General features: G+C 36.9%; 2 protein-coding genes across 3 annotated transcripts in view; one reads left to right on the forward strand and one right to left on the reverse strand.

Annotated features, from left to right (window-relative positions):
* The window catches only part of LOC121731067 (nuclear migration protein nudC), a 46,835-nt gene that overhangs the window by 9,948 nt on the left and 14,205 nt on the right, over positions 1–22,682 (forward strand). The gene's annotated exons all lie outside the window — the stretch shown is intronic.
* On the reverse strand, positions 690–22,308 carry LOC121731069. The gene is made up of 4 exons (XM_042120390.1): positions 22,137–22,308; positions 4,069–4,185; positions 1,901–2,267; positions 690–1,167 (listed from the first exon to the last, which is right to left on the reverse strand). Exons 1-4 carry the CDS (start codon positions 22,152–22,154, stop codon positions 1,127–1,129), a joined length of 543 nt encoding a protein of 180 aa, XP_041976324.1. The 5' UTR covers positions 22,155–22,308; the 3' UTR covers positions 690–1,126.

A 22,682-nucleotide genomic window follows, 5' to 3' on the forward strand; every position in this document is an offset into this window, starting at 1 on the left:
TTTTATAATAGCTGAGGCAATTGTATATTATTAGACTGGGTTGCACCAACTAACTTTGACTTTAACCTTAACTATAACTGGAAAAATTGACAAGATGTCGTATGAGAATATGGGGTGTTTGGACGCCATATTTAACTTTAACTATAACCACGCCTCTGGTGCAACCCAACCTTATAATTTATAATACACGTCAATTTACATCGTTAAGGGCCTGTTTCACCGCTTCCTGATAAGGATATCCACCAATTAACTTGACAGATCAAGTATGGAGAATCTGTCAAAAAAGTTGTGAATAGCCTATTAGGCACTTTATCAGAAAGTGGTGAAACAGGCCCTCAATATAATCAAAAGGTCAATATATGTTTTAATTAGGAGCTATTTACATTAATAATTTTTGAAATCATTCCTTATGCCTCATATGCTTAAAAATATAAATTACATACTTTTTGTTTGCTCAAAAAAACTAATAGATACTGGCATAAGTAAGATAATAATATTTTCTATAAGATATTTTACAATACACATTTTAAAAACTTACCCCCTTACTAATAAACGCTGTATAAGCTTTAAATAGTTAAGTGTTTTGTCTTCTTCAATCCAATTAAAAATGTCACTTGCGTGACAGGAACAAAACACTGTATAACTATTCAAAGCTTTTACAACGTTTATTAGTAAGGGGGCTAGTAAATTATTTATTATACAGTACTCTATTTCGATGTGTATTACAATTTACAGATCTTAGTGGTCGCCCATCCAGTGGAGCTTTCAGTAATCGTAACTTAACTCGTTTCAGTATCGATAAATAAAAACACTGGTCAATGTTACACACTTAAAATAAAATAATTAATTTACCTTAATATATTATGAGTACAAACACCTCTACAATTTAAGGTTTATAAAAACAAACCCATCATCAAATTCATCAAAGTTAGACTGAAGTACTTATGTAATAGGTATGTCTTGTCCTTTGATATAGTAGAATCGTATCGTTCAAAAAATATGTTAAAGATTATACTAAGTGTTCTTTTCGTTGTTTTAAGCGTCGTTTTCCTACAAGATTGCATAACAATCTTCGTGTCAACGTAGCGAAAATTTGGCTTCGTAGGTCGTTGAATGTTTATCGTCTTCAAGAATATTTGTATATGCCCGTCTCCTTTCGCATTCGCACTGTAACAAAAAGAAAAAAATATTTATCTTTATAAGAATTTAACCCACTATAACTATCCGACTACCTTACTACATAATAACCGAGGACAAATTATATTATTATAATATTGAAAAGTCGTAGATGATATTAATTTATTATTTAAAATAAAATATTCTTTAACTAAAAGATCCGCATCCGTAAGGCCGCTGGAATGCATTGGAAATCTACTTGCTTAGTAATAATCACCTATGTCTAATTACAAGCTTCAGCAGCCAAAACAGAACCGTCAATGTTTATGTTTCACCAATGACCAAGTGATTGAGGTAACTACCTACTGAGTGTAGGCATTATACGGAATAGGAACCCAATAATATACAGTGTGTTAGTGTAAACACCGTTATCCTTGAAACCATCAAATGAACCCATCAAAATGAACAACTTTTTCTATGAGAACAATGCTGGAAACTCAAAAAAAATGCCGTCGACATACCAATACGGAGGCCCGGATCAGCAATTAGTATGGATATGAAGACGGATTTTTTTTGAGTTTCCAGCATTGTTCTCATAGAAAAAGTTGTTCATTTTGACGGGCTCATTTGATGGTTTCAGGGATAACGGTGTTTACACTATCATCTTGTATTGTGAGTGACCATGGGCGACGGCTGTCGCTGAAGTGAAGTGTTTCGTCTGCTTTCTGTTTCTTTTCAATAATACTATACAGTATACAGTATACGGTAACCAAAGCATACTTACTTTCTACAAAACATATTGCAGCTAATATACACGCGGAGAACAGTATCGTCATCGATATAACCAGAACGGTGATTTGGTGTGAGTGATCACAGCAGCACGTCTTTGGTTCTTTGGTGGAGCACGGCTTGGTGAAGCCGTTCACTACGGTGAAATGTGTGGAACTGGCTATAGAGGTCGCGTCCTTCTGAGCTATTGAGCCTCTTTTGACGTCCGACCAGAATGCGTCGCTTGGCTCTTCGGGTATTGATACCACGTTGGTGTGCTTCGGGAGTGCACGGTTGGCATTCAAACCGTACTCCTCTTTGGGATGCCTCGCGGTACGTGCGAGCTGCGCAGCGTTTAGCAGCAGAGATCCCGATGAGGCGCTCTGGAAAAGAAAATTTTTATGTTAGGAACATTGTAGGTTAATGTAGTTGGCGTAAACAGCGCGTATTTAGAATAGTGGATTAGGGCTGCCGGTATCATTAAACTTTTTCAGAGTCGGACGCAAGCGCTTGAACCTAAGCCCCAATTTCACCAACGACTGTTAAAGTTAACGCTCGAATTAGTATCACTTTAAATTTTGTTCAAACGAAGAAAATTACAAGGTTCATGCTGTATTTAGCCCCAATTTCACCAACGTATGAAGAAAAATGAAAGAGGCTTTCATTTTTCTTATGAATGAAAGAGAATACATGACATTTTAACAAGCTGTTAACACTAACATAGGTTGGTGAAATTGGGGCTAAATTCAGCATGAACCTTGTAATTTTCTTCGTTTGAACAAAATTTAAAGTTGGTTCCTATTTTCAGTTTCCAGTTCAATTGCCAGACGGAATCACATGCAAACGCTTGTATCCAAAAAACTCTTATCTGGATTTTCATTATTTCTTTTGGAATCTCTATGGAGGCGTCGGGTTTTACCGTTTACAAGACGATTACAATGGTATCTCAGAACATAAAAGCATTGTGATCTTGGATTGACATGTATGGTATTCCCAGATCGTACGTGACACAAATAATCTCCATACAATTCAGAACCGGATCCGTCTTGCGCAATCCTGAGCTAGGATCCGTTTCCATACATGCTCTAACATCCGCTATCAAAGGTATCAATGTATTCTATCAAAATCGTGTGACTAATCTATAAACGTGTTAATCGTGGTTAAGGAACCTATAAAACAAGCCGGCGTATTGTGAGGCTGGGCCTATGAAATTACAAAACGAATTCCTAAACTTTACCAGATGTTTGGTATTTGTTGCGTAAAAAAGGTGTGTTCCAGTCAGATTGTTATAAGCAACGTAAACGAGCAAAGCATGGCCGTACAACAGGCGTATCGAATTAACTTGTCAAATTAAATTATCCATAGTTAAGATTCGACCAAGACAAGCAAGGTTTATTTGTTTTTGATTATGGCGCCAGCTATCTTCATCATCTCAGAATATATGGATGAAATCTTGATTTTTGCCCAATTTATCAATATATATGCCAAAAATATATATATTGCTTGAAAAATAACATATAATTGCAGTAGCTAGTTGCCAGAGATTATTGGACTGTTGGAAACAGAATCCCGATTCTGTTATTTTAATCCAACACTAATACCTACAGTTTCGATGATCCCTTCAAAAGGTATTGTCATGTTATACGTCAAAAAACTGATTTGGGCATTTCATCATTCATAACGTGTTAGAAGTTTGTTAAACGATTCATGAGAATACCAGCACGTAATATTATCATACTGTGACTATAGTCCAGGGGTTCCCAAACTTATTTTGTCTACTGCCTTCTTTGAGAAAAAAATGTTTTAGCGCCACCTTGTTTCAATTTAAAATGCATCCAGATGAAATAAATCACCCCCCCCCAAGCCTCTATACAACGCCCTATTTTTTTGTTGGTCCCACACCGTCTCCCTTTAGAGTTTAGACCTTCAGCGCCCACAACGAGGCGTTATCGTCCACTTTGGGAAAAGCTGACTGCTGAAAAAGAAACCCTCATTGGGAATAGTGAATGCTCATTGCATCTTGGGCAGATGAAACCTGGCATTAATATGGAGTTTGCTACTTTACTGTAAGTCTGCCGAACACTCGCTCTTAGTCTACTACATCGAAACTTCTACGTCATATTCATATTGTATTCTAATATAGAATACTGGCATAAATGTGTGTTGCAACTTGCAATGCCTTACGTGTGTGCTGTGATTGCTCGATGAGCCTTGACTCGAGGAGGAGCCGCCGCGAGACCGCGAGTCGCAGCTGCCGCTGGAGCTCAGCGACGGCCGTGGAATATGCCACTGCGTTGAGATCTGAAAAGATACGATCATGGTATGGATAACTCGCTGTGGGTTGTTAAAATTGAATTATTTGAGACTAGATGACGTTTGCAACTCCGTTGCGCCAAAACGCGCAACGGAGTTGCGGTGTTTATCGCGCGGGAATCGTACAGTTTTCCAGGACAAAAAGTATAGCCTATGTCCTTTCCCCGGACTCTAGTATTTCGGTTCCACGGTTTGAGCGTGAAGAGGTGACAGACAGACATATAGACGGACAGACAGACACACTTTCTTATTTATAATATTAGTATGGAAGTATGGATAATGAAATAACCTTTGCGTGTTGTTTGCCTAAAAATATCGCCGATTTAGAAAAGTCTATGAGCTGATAGTTGGCACTTGGCTCGTAAATTTGTTTTTTTTTTTTTTATGAAACAAGGGGGCAAACGAGCAAACGGGTCACCTGATGGAAAGCAACTTCCGTCGCCCATGGACACTCGCAGCATCAGAAGAGCTGCAGGTGCGTTGCCGTCCTTTTAAGAGGGAATAGGGTAATAGGGGAGGGTAGGAATGGGAAGGGAAGGGAATAGGGTAGGGGATTGGGCCTCCGGTAAACTCACTCTCTCGGCGAAACACAGCACAAGCGCTGTTTCACGTCGGCTTTCTGTGAGAACGTGGTATTTCTCCGGTTGAGCCGGCCCATTCGTGCCGAAGCATGGCTCTCCCACGTGTAAAAGTAGTAGGCAAAAGTCTATGCCCTGATAGCTAGTTGGTTTATAGGCGTTGTTGCAAGGGTTAGGTATTATTGAACCTTACGTTACGCAACTACGCCTGGTCTGATAAAAATTGAGACTTTATGATTTACCAGCAAAATTGTACTTTATATTTTACCTACGCAATTTTTTAAGATACCCTAAGTCCTAACCCAGTTCTATCATTGGTTAAATGTTCAAAGTAACGATACGTTGATTAATAAAGGTTATGGGATTTGGTCAGTACCTAAAAGTGATGTAATTGAATGTATGATTACAGTAAGCTCCTTATGTATAAGTTTTTTTTCAACGGCAAGGTTGTGTATGTCCGCGTCCGGGAAATATTTGTAACAATACGTATTATACTCGGTTTATCTTTGTGCTGTTATTGAATCCATCTCTGAATATCAATGTCAATGTCATTATCACAAGAGGTGGAACTTGCTCCACAAACGGTTTGACCGAGTATCGCTTACGTTAACTTTTTTATTACGTGGAACGTTGCGTAAACGGTCCGTGAATAAAATTAATGGCGATGACTCAAAATATAAAGGTAGTACAGACCGTGTATAAGTTAAAGATCGATTGGTGCAACTGGAGGAGACAGACGTGTACGATAACTACCAATAGCGTATCGCCATCTGATCGCTGATGTACCAATAACGTCACCGTCAGCCCAAACTACTCACATCTCACCACATCAAAAACCTCGTAATAATAAAAAAATACGTGTGGCACTCGGGGACTGCCGCGGTAAAGCTATTGCATAGCATTTTTATCAACTCATGCAATTATGATTCGCATACGTCTAGTCACCGCTGTGCCGGTCGGAGTGGGGTGTGTTAGGAATTTTTCGTTACGGAATTTCTTGATTCGGTCGCCGCGCTCAAAGCCTGCAGTAGCTTAAAAACTGCTCATTTTAACTTAGCTATCTAAAAGTCGTGCGCGGCCTATAGTCTCAAGCATAGCTAAAACCTATACAATTTCAGTTCATTGCAGACTTGTCAACTGGCGTAAGTATTGTTTGCACAATGGCTGCAACGTCGCCTTTACCTTGTCCGAAATTGGATAATGCGGTCGTGAGAAAAATATCTGAAAGGACCCAAAATGTTGCGGATACGTCTTTAAGCAATGTCAGCTTTTATTAATTTTGGATATTGTCTGCTACATTTTAAATACGTTAATGTTTTTTCGCCAAGGGCACATAAATTTCTGGTAGTTCCGGACTCCGGAGGAAAAATTAAGATTATATTAATGCCAACTGCCAGACCAACATGAGGTGTGCCTAATATTAACTTAATAAGCTGTTTCTCAAGTAAACTTGCCTATGAAGATTCGCCGCATTGAATATGGTTTCTCAACTCTAGAGATTCCTGTTTAGTTATTAATGTCTTCAAATGCATGTATTTACTAACTCTGGAGATTAACATGAGTGTTGCAATAAGCCAGGTATGATCTAAGCTGCAACGTTTGTCCGATTTGAACTTTAACCACACACGCTAAGAAACCCCCGATAAAATCTGACAACCTAGATCAGATCCTGAGTAGATTACAGCAACTGATCATGCACTTTGAAACATTTTGTTTTCGCAAAATTTACACCAAAGTACGCTGTTGCAAAAGTAATGTTGAAATTTCTTCCACACTTAAAGGAGATAGGTCTAGTTAAGCATAAATTAACGAGACAAGAGTTATATAACAATGATGTCAAGTAAACGCGACTCGGTATTTTTGCGTTGCAACACAAGGCATACAGAGTCAGACTACACTTCAACGTGTCATACTATACGTTCGTGATTTTGTCCACGTAACACAGAAGTGTGAATAAATGACCTTAGCTCGTAATGGGATATGTGGTTAGAGGTCGTCTGTTGATTAAGATAGCGTTAAGCAGTCGCCAATTTTTAATTACAGCAATACCAATTGCTCTACTCACTTTAGACATTCTATAAGCAAATATCGGTGCTAGCTAAGTTGACAATGGTCGCTAATTTTGTTGTGGTTTTGAAGTACATAAAAAGATGGTCAATAATGGATCTGCAATGTTGCAGGCTGGCAAGCTGGCAGGGTCGCCATGCAATGTTGCAGGCTTGGGAGACTAATAAAAGATGACTTGTCTTCTTGAATGTTGTTTATTAACTCACTCACATATTAACTTATCCTACCTTATATAATATGTAGTAGGCTTGTTTAGTATCTACTTGATCTGTAGTGACATACACTACAGATCAAGTAGATACTAAACAAGCTGAAGAATAACGCATTGGAGTCACCGAAAAAATAGTTTTTTTTGCAGACAGGCTATCAATACATTGTAATGTATTTACATCATGTCGAACAATGTATAGATTAAATCGTATTAAGTTTCATCAATTTAATTTTTAGGTCAAGTTTTGCTCAGAGTCCAATTGATTTTGTCAGATACGCCGTTCAAGGTTTGCGTTCTCTTTATTTGCGGTCTTGTTTCGTCGGCCTCTTGTGCAATAAATCTCGGCTCGCTTTCGGCTCCATCATCCTCATTGTTGCTTTGATAATGTGATCGATAGGCACTTCGGTTTACTTTATCTGCTTTATCTCTTTGCCATTTAAAACTAACTAATTACTATCCTTCGTCCATGGCATTTTTACTAGCGGTTTCCGTGTCTTAGTTGGCTATTGAAGTTCAAATGGTAATGTTTTTGGTAATGAATTTATTAAACGTACTTCAGCAGCTATTAAGCCTACACAAAAGGAATTACATTAGTCGGCTTGTAAATTAATTTTTAATCTTCTAGTTACGGCCTAAATATTGTAAGTTGCTGAAATTATTTTGAAATTACGAAAACATTGTCCTTCGCAATACACTTAAATATTCCTTTATGTTATACCTTCGTAGCCGTAGCAATAGTTGAAATTGTATTTGGTTATTACAAATTGTCATCCATGAGGCCAGGTCTGGGTCGTTAGGAAATTTTGCAACAACATTACCATACCCAGTCGGAGTGTTTGGCCAGAATTGCAATACATTTCGGAGGAAAACCAGTTTTAGCAATACCCATAATGTCTCTTTACCGAAGAGCAATTGGCACTTCGAGCGTTTCTAATGACTCTAATGCTAAGTACTCACATACGGTTTTGCTCGATCGAGCAATCACGTAGAGTAAAAACCACGGCTCGGGCTTTCGTCCACACATTCAGTATTGCTCGATAGTTTTACTCCATTTCGAAGGAAATTAGCTACGACTAATAAAAACTAAGGAAGAGTAACCGTGTCGAGTCTTCAAACTGGCTATCGAGCTGTGAGTTTTGCGGTCCACACGGTGGTTTTTGCTCGATTTCGAGTAAAACTATCGAGCAAAACTAAAGTACTCACATACGGTTTTGCTCGATAGTTTTACTCCGAATCGAAGGAAATGACATATTTGACATATTTAATTCCATCGAGCCGGCTCGAAGCGAGCCTTCGAGCTGTCAGTTTTGCGGTCCACACGGTGGTTATTGCTCGATTTGTAGTAAAACTATCGAGCAAACCCGTATGTGAGTACTTAGCTTAAGAGTGGGTTGCACCAACTTACTTTAACTATAACTGTAGCTTTAACTATAACTACAATACAAAATGTCAAATCTTTGGTTAAAGTAAAAAATGGACGCTATATTTAACCATAACCTTGAGCTCGACAAGGTTTTAAATGCACGTGGCGAAAAATGGAACTAACGCTGTCATCATACAAAAACGTCATTTTTGACAGTTCTCCTTTACCAGCAGCGTCCCCTCACTCCCCGCCCACGTTCATTTCAAGCCTTGTCGGACCAGCTGTCATCTGTCAAATTCTGTGGTCAAAGTTAAGGTTAAAGTTAAAGTTAGCCTTAACTATAACCATAACTTTGACCATAACATTAACTTTAACCACGCCTCTGGTGCACGTGCAACCCACCCTTAATGACTTCGAAAGGTATTTACTATTTAGGTAAACAAATTAATTTTAAGCCTTGAAATATCTATAAATTCTATGGCTCCATAAAATTGATATTTTCGGTAACTATTTAATAACTTCACGATTTCCGAGAACTATAAAACTAACAGATTTATATCTTGTAATTTTCGATTAAATCGGAGACTAAACCTTGCGAGATAATGATCCTCAAGTTAATACACAGAGCTACATAGGCTTTGGCATTTTAATACTGCGCTCGCTCAATGTTTGGACACGAGATTTATAAAAGGTTTTTGATAAATATATTATACACTGTATTTAACTAACACTGGCAATTGTTGTCTTATGGTAATTTAAAGAACACAGTCTTGAGTCTTGCCTTTTAGAATGGCACCGAAACGTTTTACTTTTAACTCTATTGCGTTTTTCATTTTCCGATTACAAGTAATTTTCCATGGCAAGCTAAATGCTAATACTATGTGCTAACAATTAGCACGTGGTAATTTTTTATTCAAACATATTGTATGTAATATTAATTGGGAATAATTACTCATCCACGCAGATTATGCACGTTTATGCTCCTCGCGCGATTTACGCGATTGATGTTATAATTTATTGCAGGTGAGCCATACACGTGAACCCATGGTTTATGTATTGCATAATCATAATTAATAATGGAATTTAATTGTTCAGTCTACTAGCAACTATTGGCTGCTTGAGATTTTTTTCGCTGAGATATTGCGCGTTTTTCAGGTTGTCAGTTGTGTAATACGTGGTAATACTTAGAAGTCTTGGATCGCTCTGATTAATTTTTTTCATATTTATTTTATTGATACTTTTTGGCTTAATTTGTTATTTTCGTCAAATTCCTGTGACATTTTACCTAATCTCAGATAATAATGATAAAGAATACTTGATCCTAATCTGGAGGCCCAATCCCCTACCCTTTTCCCTTCCCTACCCTCTCTTATTTCCCTACCCTCCCCTATTACCCTATTCCCTCTTAAAAGGCCGGCAACGCCGCAGCTCTTCTGATGCTGCGAGTGTCCATGGGCGACGGAAGTTGCTTTCCATCAGATAACCCGTTCCCTCGTTTGCCCCCTTATTTCATAAAAAACCAGGAATTTATTAGAGCTGCAGCCTGCAGGCTCTAACTGTCAAGCCATACTTCGTTATACTTTACCATTATAATAGAGTCGTGTCGTCTTATCTTCAATCGATACTTCAACCGATTCATAATCGTAATGGTTTTTTGAGTCGTTAAATCGATCCATACAGGTGTGGAGTTGAGTAATGCGTTCGGATCACCAGCTAGACAGTTATGCAATGTAGATCTTATAGAGTCTAATTTAATTGACGAGCATGTACGTGTCAATAACGTTGTAGCAATTACGGAACGTATTAAAAAGTTCACTTGTAGACGAACGATGGATACGACGGGTACATCGCTTTATGTGACCGTTCAAGGCGCATATATAGGAGTGTCTACTAAGGAGATAACAGCAGGAATTAAGGGTAACAAATAGGCGAACTCAGAATATAATGTTGGTTCTTAAGATTTAAAATGAATATAGAATTTGAAGTGCTTTTGCAAACCCTTCGGTTGTACCCTAGAATTATAATCAAAGTAATTTTACTCTAGCATTACATATCCTTATCTAAAAATATTTTGAGATTCAATTTAAAGACAATTAAGTTTACGTATTGAAAGGTAAACTATTAAAATACGTATTGAAATTTTATAACTGTTCCAAAGAACTAGATATTATTATGTCACTGTTGATAAGTAATTGCATTATTATTTATCCCGTTTGGGACTTGGGAAGTGGAGGGTTGATTTTTTTTTTCCATAATTTATAGCGGCAGATTTTTCTCACCCCCATCACCCATGGTACACAATTAATGTATCAATGTATTAACGTGTCAAAGATCATGATTGATTTAATGACACTTGTAATGTATTTCCCAGGTCTTTAGAAATACACGTAAGTAAAGTATTTTCTGCAGATAACTAGGAAGTAATACTCATTACTTCTATGATTGCTGAAGTGATTTCGTCTTATTGCATCTCGATACAAATAGGGCATTATATAAGGCGACGCATCACTCATGATGCCACAAATTAACGATTCGCTTTTGTTACGAGCGTGAAGCGTGGTGAACCGGTGCATTTGAAGACGTGAGTGGATAAGGTGGGTAACTAACAATTTATAACATTATTTTTTTATGAAATAAGGGGGCAAACGAGCAAACGGGTTACCTGATGGAAAGCAACTTCCGTCGCCCATGGACACTCGCAGCATCAGATGAGCTGCAAGTGCGTTGCCGGCCTTTTAAGAGGGAATAGGGTAATAGGGAAGGGAAGGGAAGGGTAGGGAAAGGAATAGGGTAGGGCCTCCGGTAAAATTAACAATGACAATTACTCATTTTTAGGGTTCCGTACCCAAAGGGTAAAAACGGGACCCTATTACTAAGACTTCGATGTCTGTCTGTCCGTCTGTCTGTCTGTCTCCAGGCTGTAACTCAAGAACGGTAATAGCTAGAGAGTTGAAATTTTCACAGATTATGTATATCTGTTGTCGCTATAACAACAAATACAAAAAACAAAACAAAATTAATATTTAAGGGGAGCTTCCATACATACGTGATTTTTGTTGGCCTTTTTTGCTCTATGTCAATAATGGCAACAGGCAGGTACTTGAATTTTTTTCAGTCGTTAGTTATATCACTTATAAGTGTACTTACTTTAATAATAATATTAGAATAAAATATAAAATTAAGGGGGCTCCCATACGAAAAACACAATTTTTGGCCTAATTTTGCTCTATAATGGTACGGAACCCTTCGTGCGCGAGTCCGACTCGCACTTGGCCGATTATTCTTTATTCTTTGAACAAATCTTGTAGATTACCTACTTGGTCATCTGGCTAATATATTTGACAATACATAAAATCTAAGTCCTTTTTTTTCAAATAATTTTCTCGGTCCTCAAAGTCCTTCAAGGCCTTGCCCCATAAAGCCGATTTACGTAAAAAACACAATTTTAAAATTTTTTGTTAAGCACTTCATCCTCTCATGTCTTCATTTGTTTGTGGATTTGTAGCTCAGTTACGAACGGGAAGCGTAAGCGTCGGAGGCTCAGACAATGTTACATTTACCATGGTAATCAGTTGACAACCATCAACTTTGCTCCCCTTTCAGAGAAAGTCTGTTCTCGGAACACTTTCGATTGCGAATGTCATGCTTATAGTCCAGATTTAATTTTGCATTCAATTCCATTGTGTGTATATTCTTAGAAGGAAGAACTACTTTCTTTTGATGTTAACATTTAGTACTGTGTTTGATGATGTTAGTACAATTGGGCGGAGCTGAAGTTGTAGTCATAATAAAAAGTCCCACACCGGTTTTTTTTTCTTTTTTTTATGATATAAGGGCCACCAGCAAACGAGCAAACGGGTCACCTGATGGAAAGCAACTTCCGTCGCCCATGGACACTCGCAGCATCAGAAGAGCTGCAGGTGCGTTGCCGGCCTTTTAAGAGGGAATAGGGGAGGGTAAGGAAGGGAATAGGGGAGGGTATGGAAGGGAATAGGTTAGGGGATTGGGCCTCCGGTAAACTCACTCGGCGAAACGCAGCGCAAGCGCTGCTTCACGCCGGTTTTCTGTGAGAACGTGGTATTTCTCCGGTCGAGCCGGCCCATTCGTGCCGAAGCATAGCTCTCCCACGTATAAATGTGGCTGGTTTCAATGACGGTGGCTGTTTTCACTGAAACCAGGCCAGTTACGCAGGAGTGATTTTATACTGCCCAAGTGTGTTCTCAGTATACAAGAGCACTCTCCCTTCCTTTACTCTCATAACTCAGTGGGACGGATGACCGATACGTCTGGTGAGAGATCAGGCACAGGCCCGACTTTTACATGCCCATCCGACGCATGGATCATCTTACTCGTAGGACAATCAGTGATCAGCCTGCATTGTCCTCACCAAACTTGGAAATAATACGTTTTCAACGCGGCAAGCGAACCTACGATCCTGATCAAGAGCTACGCTCTAAACCACTGGACCACGGAGTTAGGCGTTGTGGTCCTACTTGTTATTGTAAGCCCTCTTCCGGTGGTACTCCCACTGCCAACTATTACGAGTTTGTTGACTATAGTTTTTGCTATTATTCGCGCGGTACTCGTTGAGCGTCTCGGAAGTCATCAACAGATCGCATTGCGTGGGCTGATGGCTGCTCTATAATTATAATTGATTCTTCTTTATGGGTTTTACATAATATTCCTTATTCTTTTGTTGTCTTTAAGTCCTCACACAGATTCAGTAATAGGTACTTTGTGTTATGATTCATTCCTTTTGTATTTCTAATAATATTTTGTGGTCGATTGTTATAGGTAAGTATATTGATAATAATGTATGTTTCTATTTTTGTTACGGAATATTTATTTATCTTTAGTGTAATCTTTGCAATAGTTATCTACGTTTAGTATTTTTACTATGACAATCACACCTTGAAGAACTGCTTCAAAGCTGTATTTTGTTAAAAATATATCAATTATTTTAATCATCTATTTATTATAATGTAGGTCACAGGTAATGAGGATCGACATAGACGTTTTCATTGCCCAATTATCATATTTTATCCGCGCCTGCCCGCATGAGGACACGGCCACATAACTCATTGTTCACTCTGGTCACAAACTCAATGTTCGTCGTGGTCCTTGAACTCAATCGCTTGTATTTATGATGTTAACGGGAATAGGGTCAATGTAATGCGCTTTGGAAGCGGCTACCGACCACGAAGATGATCTATTACTTGAATAACTTGTACGTGATGTTTTACCATTTTTTGTTAATATTCATGAGCAACGTCCGAGGCCGTTTGTAACTGACTAATCGTTTAAATTTTAGAAGTTAGCAGGAATATCAATAAGCTAAATAAAATAACGCATTTTTGGTTTGTCCAAACAGCGTATTCTTGGAAAGCAAAACAAAGGTCCATGATCAAATTCACGCCCCGATTAAAAAAGTTAGGTGGTAACTCATTAGTCCAAATTCGCAAAATACGATTACTAAGTAAACATTTATCATTTAATCCATTACACGGATCACGCTATTAGCCAATATTAGCACAAATTATTTATTTGATATTAATATGCCGCGCTGCCTCGCTGTCTGTCGAGATGTCTCGGTTGATTTGTAAGTGAGCTCGATAATTTGAACAAATTATACTAACCAGACAAATCGTGTAGCATTTACTAATAGGTGTTCGGACTTTGATGTTTCGGCGCCATGATTAGTAGGCATTAATGTTTTTAGCTGTAGATTAATTTTATCGGTGATTTGTTTGGCAATACAAGTTACAGAATAAAGCGTCTTTTGGACGGATGTAACTCGGCACATCATTCGCATTTACTCAGTCCTAGCTTGATTAGATTTTCGTTCATTTCTGAAGAAGATTTTAGTTAAAAAGACTCTAGCTAAGTTGAGGCATATTAATTAAGCATTTTATAATTGGATTGCTTGAGTTACGCCAAGTTAAATAATAAAATTAAAGTTAATATGTAAGTAATGGTCATAATCATAATTTGATTCATCGCTGCATAATCTTCGATTTCCTCTATGAATTCCTTGGTAGAATTCTACAAAATGTCTATTAATGATCGATTCTCGTAATTGAGTGGGAAGATCTGATAGAAAAAGTGGCATTGGAGTAGGTTACCTATCCGGATTCTTCGATATGTTATGATGACATCATAATATTGTATGCTGACGTGAAGAGTATACGGTTATGGTTATTACTATGTTGCAGCTGAATACTAGATAAGATGTTAGCGTACAACTTATTTGAACTTGGATACGAAGATGCGATTTGAACATGATTTCACGCTACCCTAGTAGCTAGCAGCTTGCTACGTCATATAAACCATTGGGACAACGGATTAAAAGAAAATGGAAGAAAGAATGCTCCTCTGTATGCACACTCAATTACTTTGTCTCGATAGCATTTTCGTTGTCGTGGACTCCAAAATCTTAAATGATATACGTAACTTTTGCAGCTTAAAGCTAGTTATTACAGTAATCAGAACCCTGTTCGTTTTCGGGATAAAAAAGCCAGTGTTTTCTTGAAAACGTATCAAACTTTACATACTTTTGCCTATATAATTTTGCGTGGTTTTGCTTTAAAACTGAACACTAATCGCCTCCGCGCGTAACGGAACATTTTTAGACAATGCGTTACCTTGATGAGTAGGATCCATATTAACTTCCTGGCGGTCTGCTAACCAGATGATAAATACTCGCGCGTTTTTTACTCGTCACTTGACAATTGAGATTAAGGTCAGCTTGGACAAATATCGTCGACTAAAGGTGTTTGTTTCAGCTACTACAACTTCCACGTTAGTGTGGATGTGTTATGTTTCAGAAGCGCTTACCTTGAAAATGGAAAGCTGTAATATAGGCATAAATGAATGAATGTAATATATCTACTTGTTTTTTCGTCAAGCTTGTGTTAAAAATTATGAGCTAGAAGTTGCAAACTTTTTTTGCAATTTGCATGTCGCGCAATTGAATCGCAAATTTTTACGCTATAAAAACTATCGTCCTATGTGGTTTTAGGTCCCTTCATAACAAAAATTCATTTGTAAAGATTTAGAGTGAAGACTGAAGCCTAAGTCTTAAGCCTAAGCTCTTTGTTGTATTGCCTTTTATAAAGAAAGATGTCAGTCGTCAAGTCGTCACGTTTCTGCGGTCCGTGATCCTGCACGATCGTGGGTAAACCCCGAAATTTCCTAAACAATGTACCGGACCTGGCTTTTCCAGGCGTGACATTCAAATTACATAGCTTAAACAATGTGTATCCCGCTGTCTGTCCCTATATCAACTCATCCGTATAATAAAGTCCGATCTACAGGATTTTCAGTAGGTACAGGATTTTGCTCTACCGAAACCATCCTGCACATCGAACTTTATTCTACCGGTGAAAAGTCGACAATATCATATGTTTATATCTTAAAAACTACCCAATGAATTTTGATACGATTTCTTTACATATTATGATATATTGTGATTTCAGAGGATGGATTTTCTGTATAAAACCTACCAAGTAGTAAGTACCAACCCATAAGCTATGGCAAAACAATTTTTGCCGGGTCAACTAATAACAAATGAAGCTTTATTTACATTTTGATGATACGTTGCTGGTATTTTGTAATTAAAGAAGTGATCATTGATCATGAAGGCATAAGGGCATACACTGGCCTTCCAAGAGGTATAATTATTTATAATAATTCTAACGCGGTACGTTATTAGCCTATGGGCATTTTGGATCAAAGATACCTACTGCTATTTACAATTTCAAATTGTACATATATCATCCTATTATAATTCTTCAAGCCCCATAAGAGCACCGGGGATCGCTACAACAATAGAATACAATAGCATTTCCTGGAAACTGTGATCGAAGTAATAATATCAATAATATCTTGTTCGTTTTTTTCAAATGTAGCTTAATCTAAGTGGTTAATTAATAATTATATTTTATCTTCATTTTGTTTTTTCTTATTTACAGTGTGTAACAAAACTAAGTGATAATACTTTAGGGTGTGTACGTGTTCCTTGTAGAGAGTTCACTGTGAAAGTAGCAGTGCTGAAAGACCAATTATTTTTTTCACTTTTGGCCCGAGCGTAACGAGTTTCCCCAAACAAAAGTTAAAAAAAAATGGCCTTTCAGCGCTGCTACTTACACATTGAACTCTATACAAGGAACACATATACACCCTAAAGTATTATCGCTTAGTTTTGTTACACCCTGTATATAAATAGTTTCTATTTTACATATTCAATTTTTTTTAATTCACACGCCTTAAACGTTTATCATCGTTATTAAAACAAAAACATTTGTAACATATTCAATGAAATAAAAATGTAAGTACGTATACTTTCAATTATGTTGCAATTAATGTAGGCCTAATTAATGATAACTATAAATGATTGTATTTCAAAATCCTACATGAAGACAGTGAGTATAAAATGTTGTTTCCTCTGAATAACCAAATACCCAGAGGCATCGCGCAGCACGTATCCTATAATTGACAGGAGGCAATTCCTTACAATTTTCGCGATGTATATATAGCTGGCATTGAACTTACTATATTGGCCTAGGTTGTTGGCCTGGGTTGTTGGCCTGGACTCCTGGGTCCGGGTTGTGAATGTGAAGGCCGGCCCTCGATGTGCCATTTCGTCCCCAACCTGTCCGACAAATCTGTTGCCAAGGCCGACTCCGACAAATTGGACTTTCTAATGAGGCGATGTCTTGTATCGCGAGTATTGCTCGTTGCAAATTATTTTACTGAAAAAAAAATATCCCCAATCGAACATAGAACCCCCTTTTTGCAAGTTGGTTAAAGAGCGATATCTAAGTATTTTTAGAAGACGTGGAATTCTGGTATTTGTTAGCCACATAACACATGTAGCTTACAATTAATATTAGATTTTTTTTTGGTTTTGGAGTTCTAATATAGATTTTTGGCAAACAATATGTATGAGTAATTACTTTTAAGTCCACAGTGATTAATAGACAGTTTAAGGAAAATTTATAGCCGGAAATGTATTTGAATGTCGTTAGAAGACTGTTGATCTACATAATCTAACTGAAATGTCAGACTTTACGTAATAGGAATACGGATACTTAACACTCATTGTAAATTTGTAACCAATATAAAAAATACAGCCGAATGCACACAATATGCAATGTGTCCCGCTGGATCCCGGTATTTGCGGGATCCCGCTGGGTGGATTTAAACTTTAAAAATAAATCATTATAATGACTTGAAAAAAATTTTTTGGAAATGGCTATGTAATAATAATCATATTATGTAGTTTCAAAGAACTAAAAAAACATGCTTATTTATTTTCATCTTTTTAAAATTTTTCTTTCCGAAATATAGGAAAAATTCGTGCCCAAAGATTCCGATTTCCGTTACATACATACACCTCAAGCTTATAAAAGTATGTTAATACTTAAAAAGTTAAGGTACTTATTAATTATTTCGTCTGCCAAACGGCTCCTGATATTCGACACCAGCCGTAAGGTAGCCAGCAGCTAAAAAAGTTTGCTCAGCTTTCACGCTGGTTAGTAAGTACAATTATTGTCATTTAAAGTGAATTAAATACCTAGGTGAATTATTGGAGGTAAATCGTTTAGCAGTTCACGCACCCCCGTGTGCAGATTTACACGTATAAATCACGCTTCTTTGTAATCCCGCCAGTCCCACAAAATGCATGCGGGATCCCGGTATTGCATTCCCTACTTAGAGGTCTTAGAATAACTTCCAAAAAAATTAATTATTCCTGTCTGTTTCCTTACTAAGTGTTTATTTCGTTTCGAGACTTGAATATTATGTACACTCCTAAATATAAGCAACTTTTCCTATGGCATCAGGTTTTATTTAAAAATCCGCTGTTTCATACAAAAATGCTTACGCAGTTAGGCGCTCTAGTGTGAAATATAAAAAAAAATTCCTGTTGCGATGGAAAAAGTGGCTCAAATTTGTTTTTATTCTGTCTCAAAGCGGAATAAAAATTCACCCTGTATAAGTTCAAAAGAAAAGTAAATACCTACGTGATGGCGGATATAACATAATTAACATAAAAGACAAAGATATATTTAATCTAATACGTAAGGTTATTGGCATATTTGCATGTTGTTGCGGTATCACCGACTTAGTCACTATGCTATGACAAAACTAGTTCTAATTTAGTCGCGGGATTCCTTGTTTTACCTGATTATATTGTCAAGATTGTCGGCCTCGGATACTTGTTGTATAATTTGTTTAGACTTTACACTAAAATTGTACAATCATAGAGCAATATTTTACCATAAATATTTTTACATCTAGGTATGTCTTATCTTAGGATTCAAAATTTAGTTCTTGTCCCTTAAATCGCAAAAAGTGAAGGCAGAGAAGCAAGTAGACAGACTGTCAAGTCTTAAATGTAAAGTTTACATTAACATTTTACATTGTAAACAATATGGCCCTATAAATCATACCATAAACTATACTATAAACCTTAAAGTATACAATCTTGCCCAATATAATACTCTGTCGCAAAAATAAAACAAAAGAAATGTTGCGCCCTACACTCGTTGATGTCTAACGCACTGGCGTTCATTACGTTAAGTCAGTTATTGAGGAGTGGATAATAGTTCTTTAAATGTTATAAGAACAATTTATTAACCAGATTGTATGCATATTTATAACATTCTAATGAGCATAGGAGTAGTTGGCCCATAGGCATAGTATGCGATGCTCCTTACAAGTAGAACACGACCTTATTCTGTAAACGCAAAGACGATGCGATCGCGTTATAGTACTTCCTTAATAGATTACTCCATATTATGCCCTTACGCTAGTTTTTTGTTCGCTTTATCTGTATTGTGTGTGTGATTATCATCAGCAATAAAGAGCAGGGTGCCGAATGCTGATCATCTGTATAAAAAAATAATTATTTTTGCGAGAGCTTAAAAATCTACAAAATAGAAGGATTTATAAGAGGAAAAAAAGATTAAACCTGTCTTTTCTGCGGGTTATTAAAAATAATGAAAAAATATTTTAACTAAAACTCGAGGAAAACAAAATAAAAATAAATTTTGCAACATATGACGGATGTGGCTAGCTGTTGTAACCTCTTACCGTTTAATGTTTATTTTAACTACATTGATTAATTAAACAGGAAATCGCTTTTATATTTTAATTACTTAATAAACGTAAATTGTTAAATTGCTAAAGTACTTAGACCTTTTAGCACTCGTCAGTGTTCCTCAAATATTATTTTTTTAGCTCTCAGGTTGAAGATTTCCGTTTTGATTCACCTTCAAATTGCAAGTATTGTTTATGCAGGTACTATACAGTATACCTACACACATCGACAGATAATATCGAATGTATACCAATATTCTACTGTTAAAACTATATAGTTTAGTAATACGCTAGATGATTTAAGTTAGTGCTACATTTTGGGACAAAATTTTACTAGTAAAATACTTCCGAAAGTGCAAAAATTCCCACTTCGTTAGTGTGATTTATGTTGTAGAGTCTAAAATCTAAATGTTTGCCATATGGATAGCTAAATTAGAACTGTGTTATTTATTATTAGCAATTATGATTTTTTAAAGAAAAAAATGCAAATCGTAGAGGAATAAAATATTAACAAATCCGGTTGACGATATATTAATGACGAGCTTTTGCCCGCGGCTTCGCTCGCGTTAAGAAGTATCATTATATACAAACTTTCATCCCCTATTGTAACCCCTTGGGGTTGGAATTTATTAATCTTTTCTTAGCGGATGCCTACGTCATAACATCTACCAGCATGCCAAATTCAGCCCGATCCGTCCAGTGGTTTGGGCTGTGCGTTGATAGATCACTATGTCAATCAGTCACCTTTGAGTTTATATATATATATATATATATATATATATATATATATATATATATATATATATATATAAACTGAAAGGTGACTGATTGACATAGTGATCTATATATATATATATATATATATATATATATATATATATATATAGATAAAGGATTTAATAACGACAATAAAATAAATATTAAAATATAGAGCAGTATAAAGTGTTGTCAGTCCAAATTCTTTACCAGCCTGTTTGTTAATTATTCAACGATACAAAGTTTTTTATATAATATTATAATCAATCGGCAACCTTGACACAGCTGATTCAAAGTCACAAGTCACAACTAATATCTATATCTCGTTAATATTTATTATAATTGTTCCGTTATCAGTAGAATATGAAAGACTTGTGAAAAAAGATAACCTCTAAACAGGTTCTTAGATGGTATTTATAAAATTGATGTACCTTAGTATTTAATTTCTACTGAATTAGAGCTTTGAATTCTAGACCAGTGGTTATTAACCGGTGCTCCGCGTCCGTGGACCACCGGTGGTCCCTGGAGCAAGGGCGGATCCAGCTTTGGCGCCAGGGGGCGGGGGTCACGTAGTAGTGGTCAAGACATAAGAACTTATAAATTAATTTTGATTATAATAGATACAAGTATATTTAAATAACAAAATAATTTTTTCTTTTACGTCTTCTCCCGAAACGCGTTATCACTTGACACTTCATCTACTTCAATGGGTACGTTTTTAATTTTTATGGACGTGGAGAAGTGCCAGTCCGGTTAGACGTTCTTCAACCATGGAAGCTCTTAGCCACGATTTGATTTTTCGTAACGTAGAGAAAGATCTTTCCGCTGTCGCCTGTCGCTACACTAGCAGGTAGTGTAGCCATAATACATAATTTTTTTCTTATATTAGGATACATCTCAATATCGCAATTTAAAATAAGGTCAGAAATCGATGCGTTCGATCCCGAGTCATGCGTTTGCCGTCAAACAAAGCATTAATCAGGGCGAGCGAAACGAGCACCACCTGAACATTTTGTGGTACACTTTGCGGAAAAAATATCACGCCTATTCATTTGTGCTTTAACATAGTAATTTAATTATATGTAGATGTGTTATCATTAGTCAGTCAAGGTTTTTTATATGTAGATATGTGTTTTCATCAGTCAGTCAAGGTGTGACGACACGAGCCCTCACAAAGCTCGGCTTTTAGCTAGTTTAGGTAAACCAACTGGGTGGTCCCCGATGTTCGGTTTCGTAATCCTAGTTTTGCCCATTACATTTGGTTGGATGTCGAAAGTGACTTACAGTAATCCAAAATTAATAATGCGCATGAGTGACCGTGAATAATGACCGAGTTACAAAAACTACAGGAATATCACGACGAACTTTGACTAATACATGTATCTTAAATGCAGTGCAATTAGAAAATGCAATATCGTCTATCGTCGCTCGGGAAATACGACCGTTGCCGAAAAATTACTAAAATGTCTATGCGCATTATCAATTTTGGAGCACTGTACGAATATACAACGTGTATTTTGCCGGCAAAACATCGGCTAAATTACTCGAGCAGATCCGTAGTTACTCTTACTTTCTATTACACAATGACTACCGTACCATCTCCGACGACTAGGAACTATTCGATATCGTTTTTATTCCTAAATAAAATGTTAAGAAATATATAAACATGCGGCTAAATCTTTTAGCTTCAATATTATTAAATATTTGCTTCGTTGCAATTATGTATATGTAAAAATTGAATTTGACATTGAATCTCTTATGATAATCTACCAATAATTTAAACATCTATAATCAAGGATTTTTCTTAGGCCACGATCGGATAAACATTGTATTTTTTGCATACATAAAGCTCGTTTTCACTCACCGTGTTGTTAGTATCCATAGCTGGGTCTCCTGGCCTGTTTTGACGAGGTGCACTTATTACGTCACAAAACACTGCATTCACTCCACATATTAGTCGGTGTTCGTCGGCGGTTACCTCTCTCGCCCTCTCCGTATGGTCGGCACTCGTGCCACTCCAAGCGGCAAAGCGACTAGAGTCGTACTGAGCCGGTTGCAACATCGCCCAACCTTTATATATAAGCTTACAACGGCCGTTTCAACTTAATCCCAATGTTTTAAGCGTTTTATCAATAAAATTTGTGTCGTTGCAAAATATTTTTATTTGTCTAAAATTAATAGTTTATCAGAAATCATCTAGTGAAGAACTATGTTGTGCGCGGCGAAACATGGCGGTAGCGGTCATTGACTACCTGTCAAAAACTTCTTCTTCTTCTTCTTATTAAAAAATGGCCCCGTAGTGAGTTGCCAATGTCAAAGTGGTTGATGTGACTCTGCTCTGGGATGGGTTGGCTTCATGAAGAAACAAGGTAGTCAAAAACTTGTCATCGTCTATATAAACCGCGATTGA

The sequence above is a fragment of the Aricia agestis genome, chromosome 10 (assembly GCF_905147365.1).
Source record: "Aricia agestis chromosome 10, ilAriAges1.1, whole genome shotgun sequence".
NCBI lineage: Eukaryota > Metazoa > Arthropoda > Insecta > Lepidoptera > Lycaenidae > Aricia > Aricia agestis.

What these genes read in the sequence shown, in the direction of transcription:
- LOC121731069 (XM_042120390.1), bottom strand. An exon ending in CGAGCAATCACAGCACACAC is followed by an intron (nt 2,268 to 4,068) that starts GTAAGGCATTGC and finishes TTTCTTTTCCAG; the next exon opens with AGCGCCTCATCGGGATCTCT. An exon ending in TGCAATATGTTTTGTAGAAA is followed by an intron (nt 1,168 to 1,900) that starts GTAAGTATGCTT and finishes TTTTTGTTACAG; the next exon opens with TGCGAATGCGAAAGGAGACG.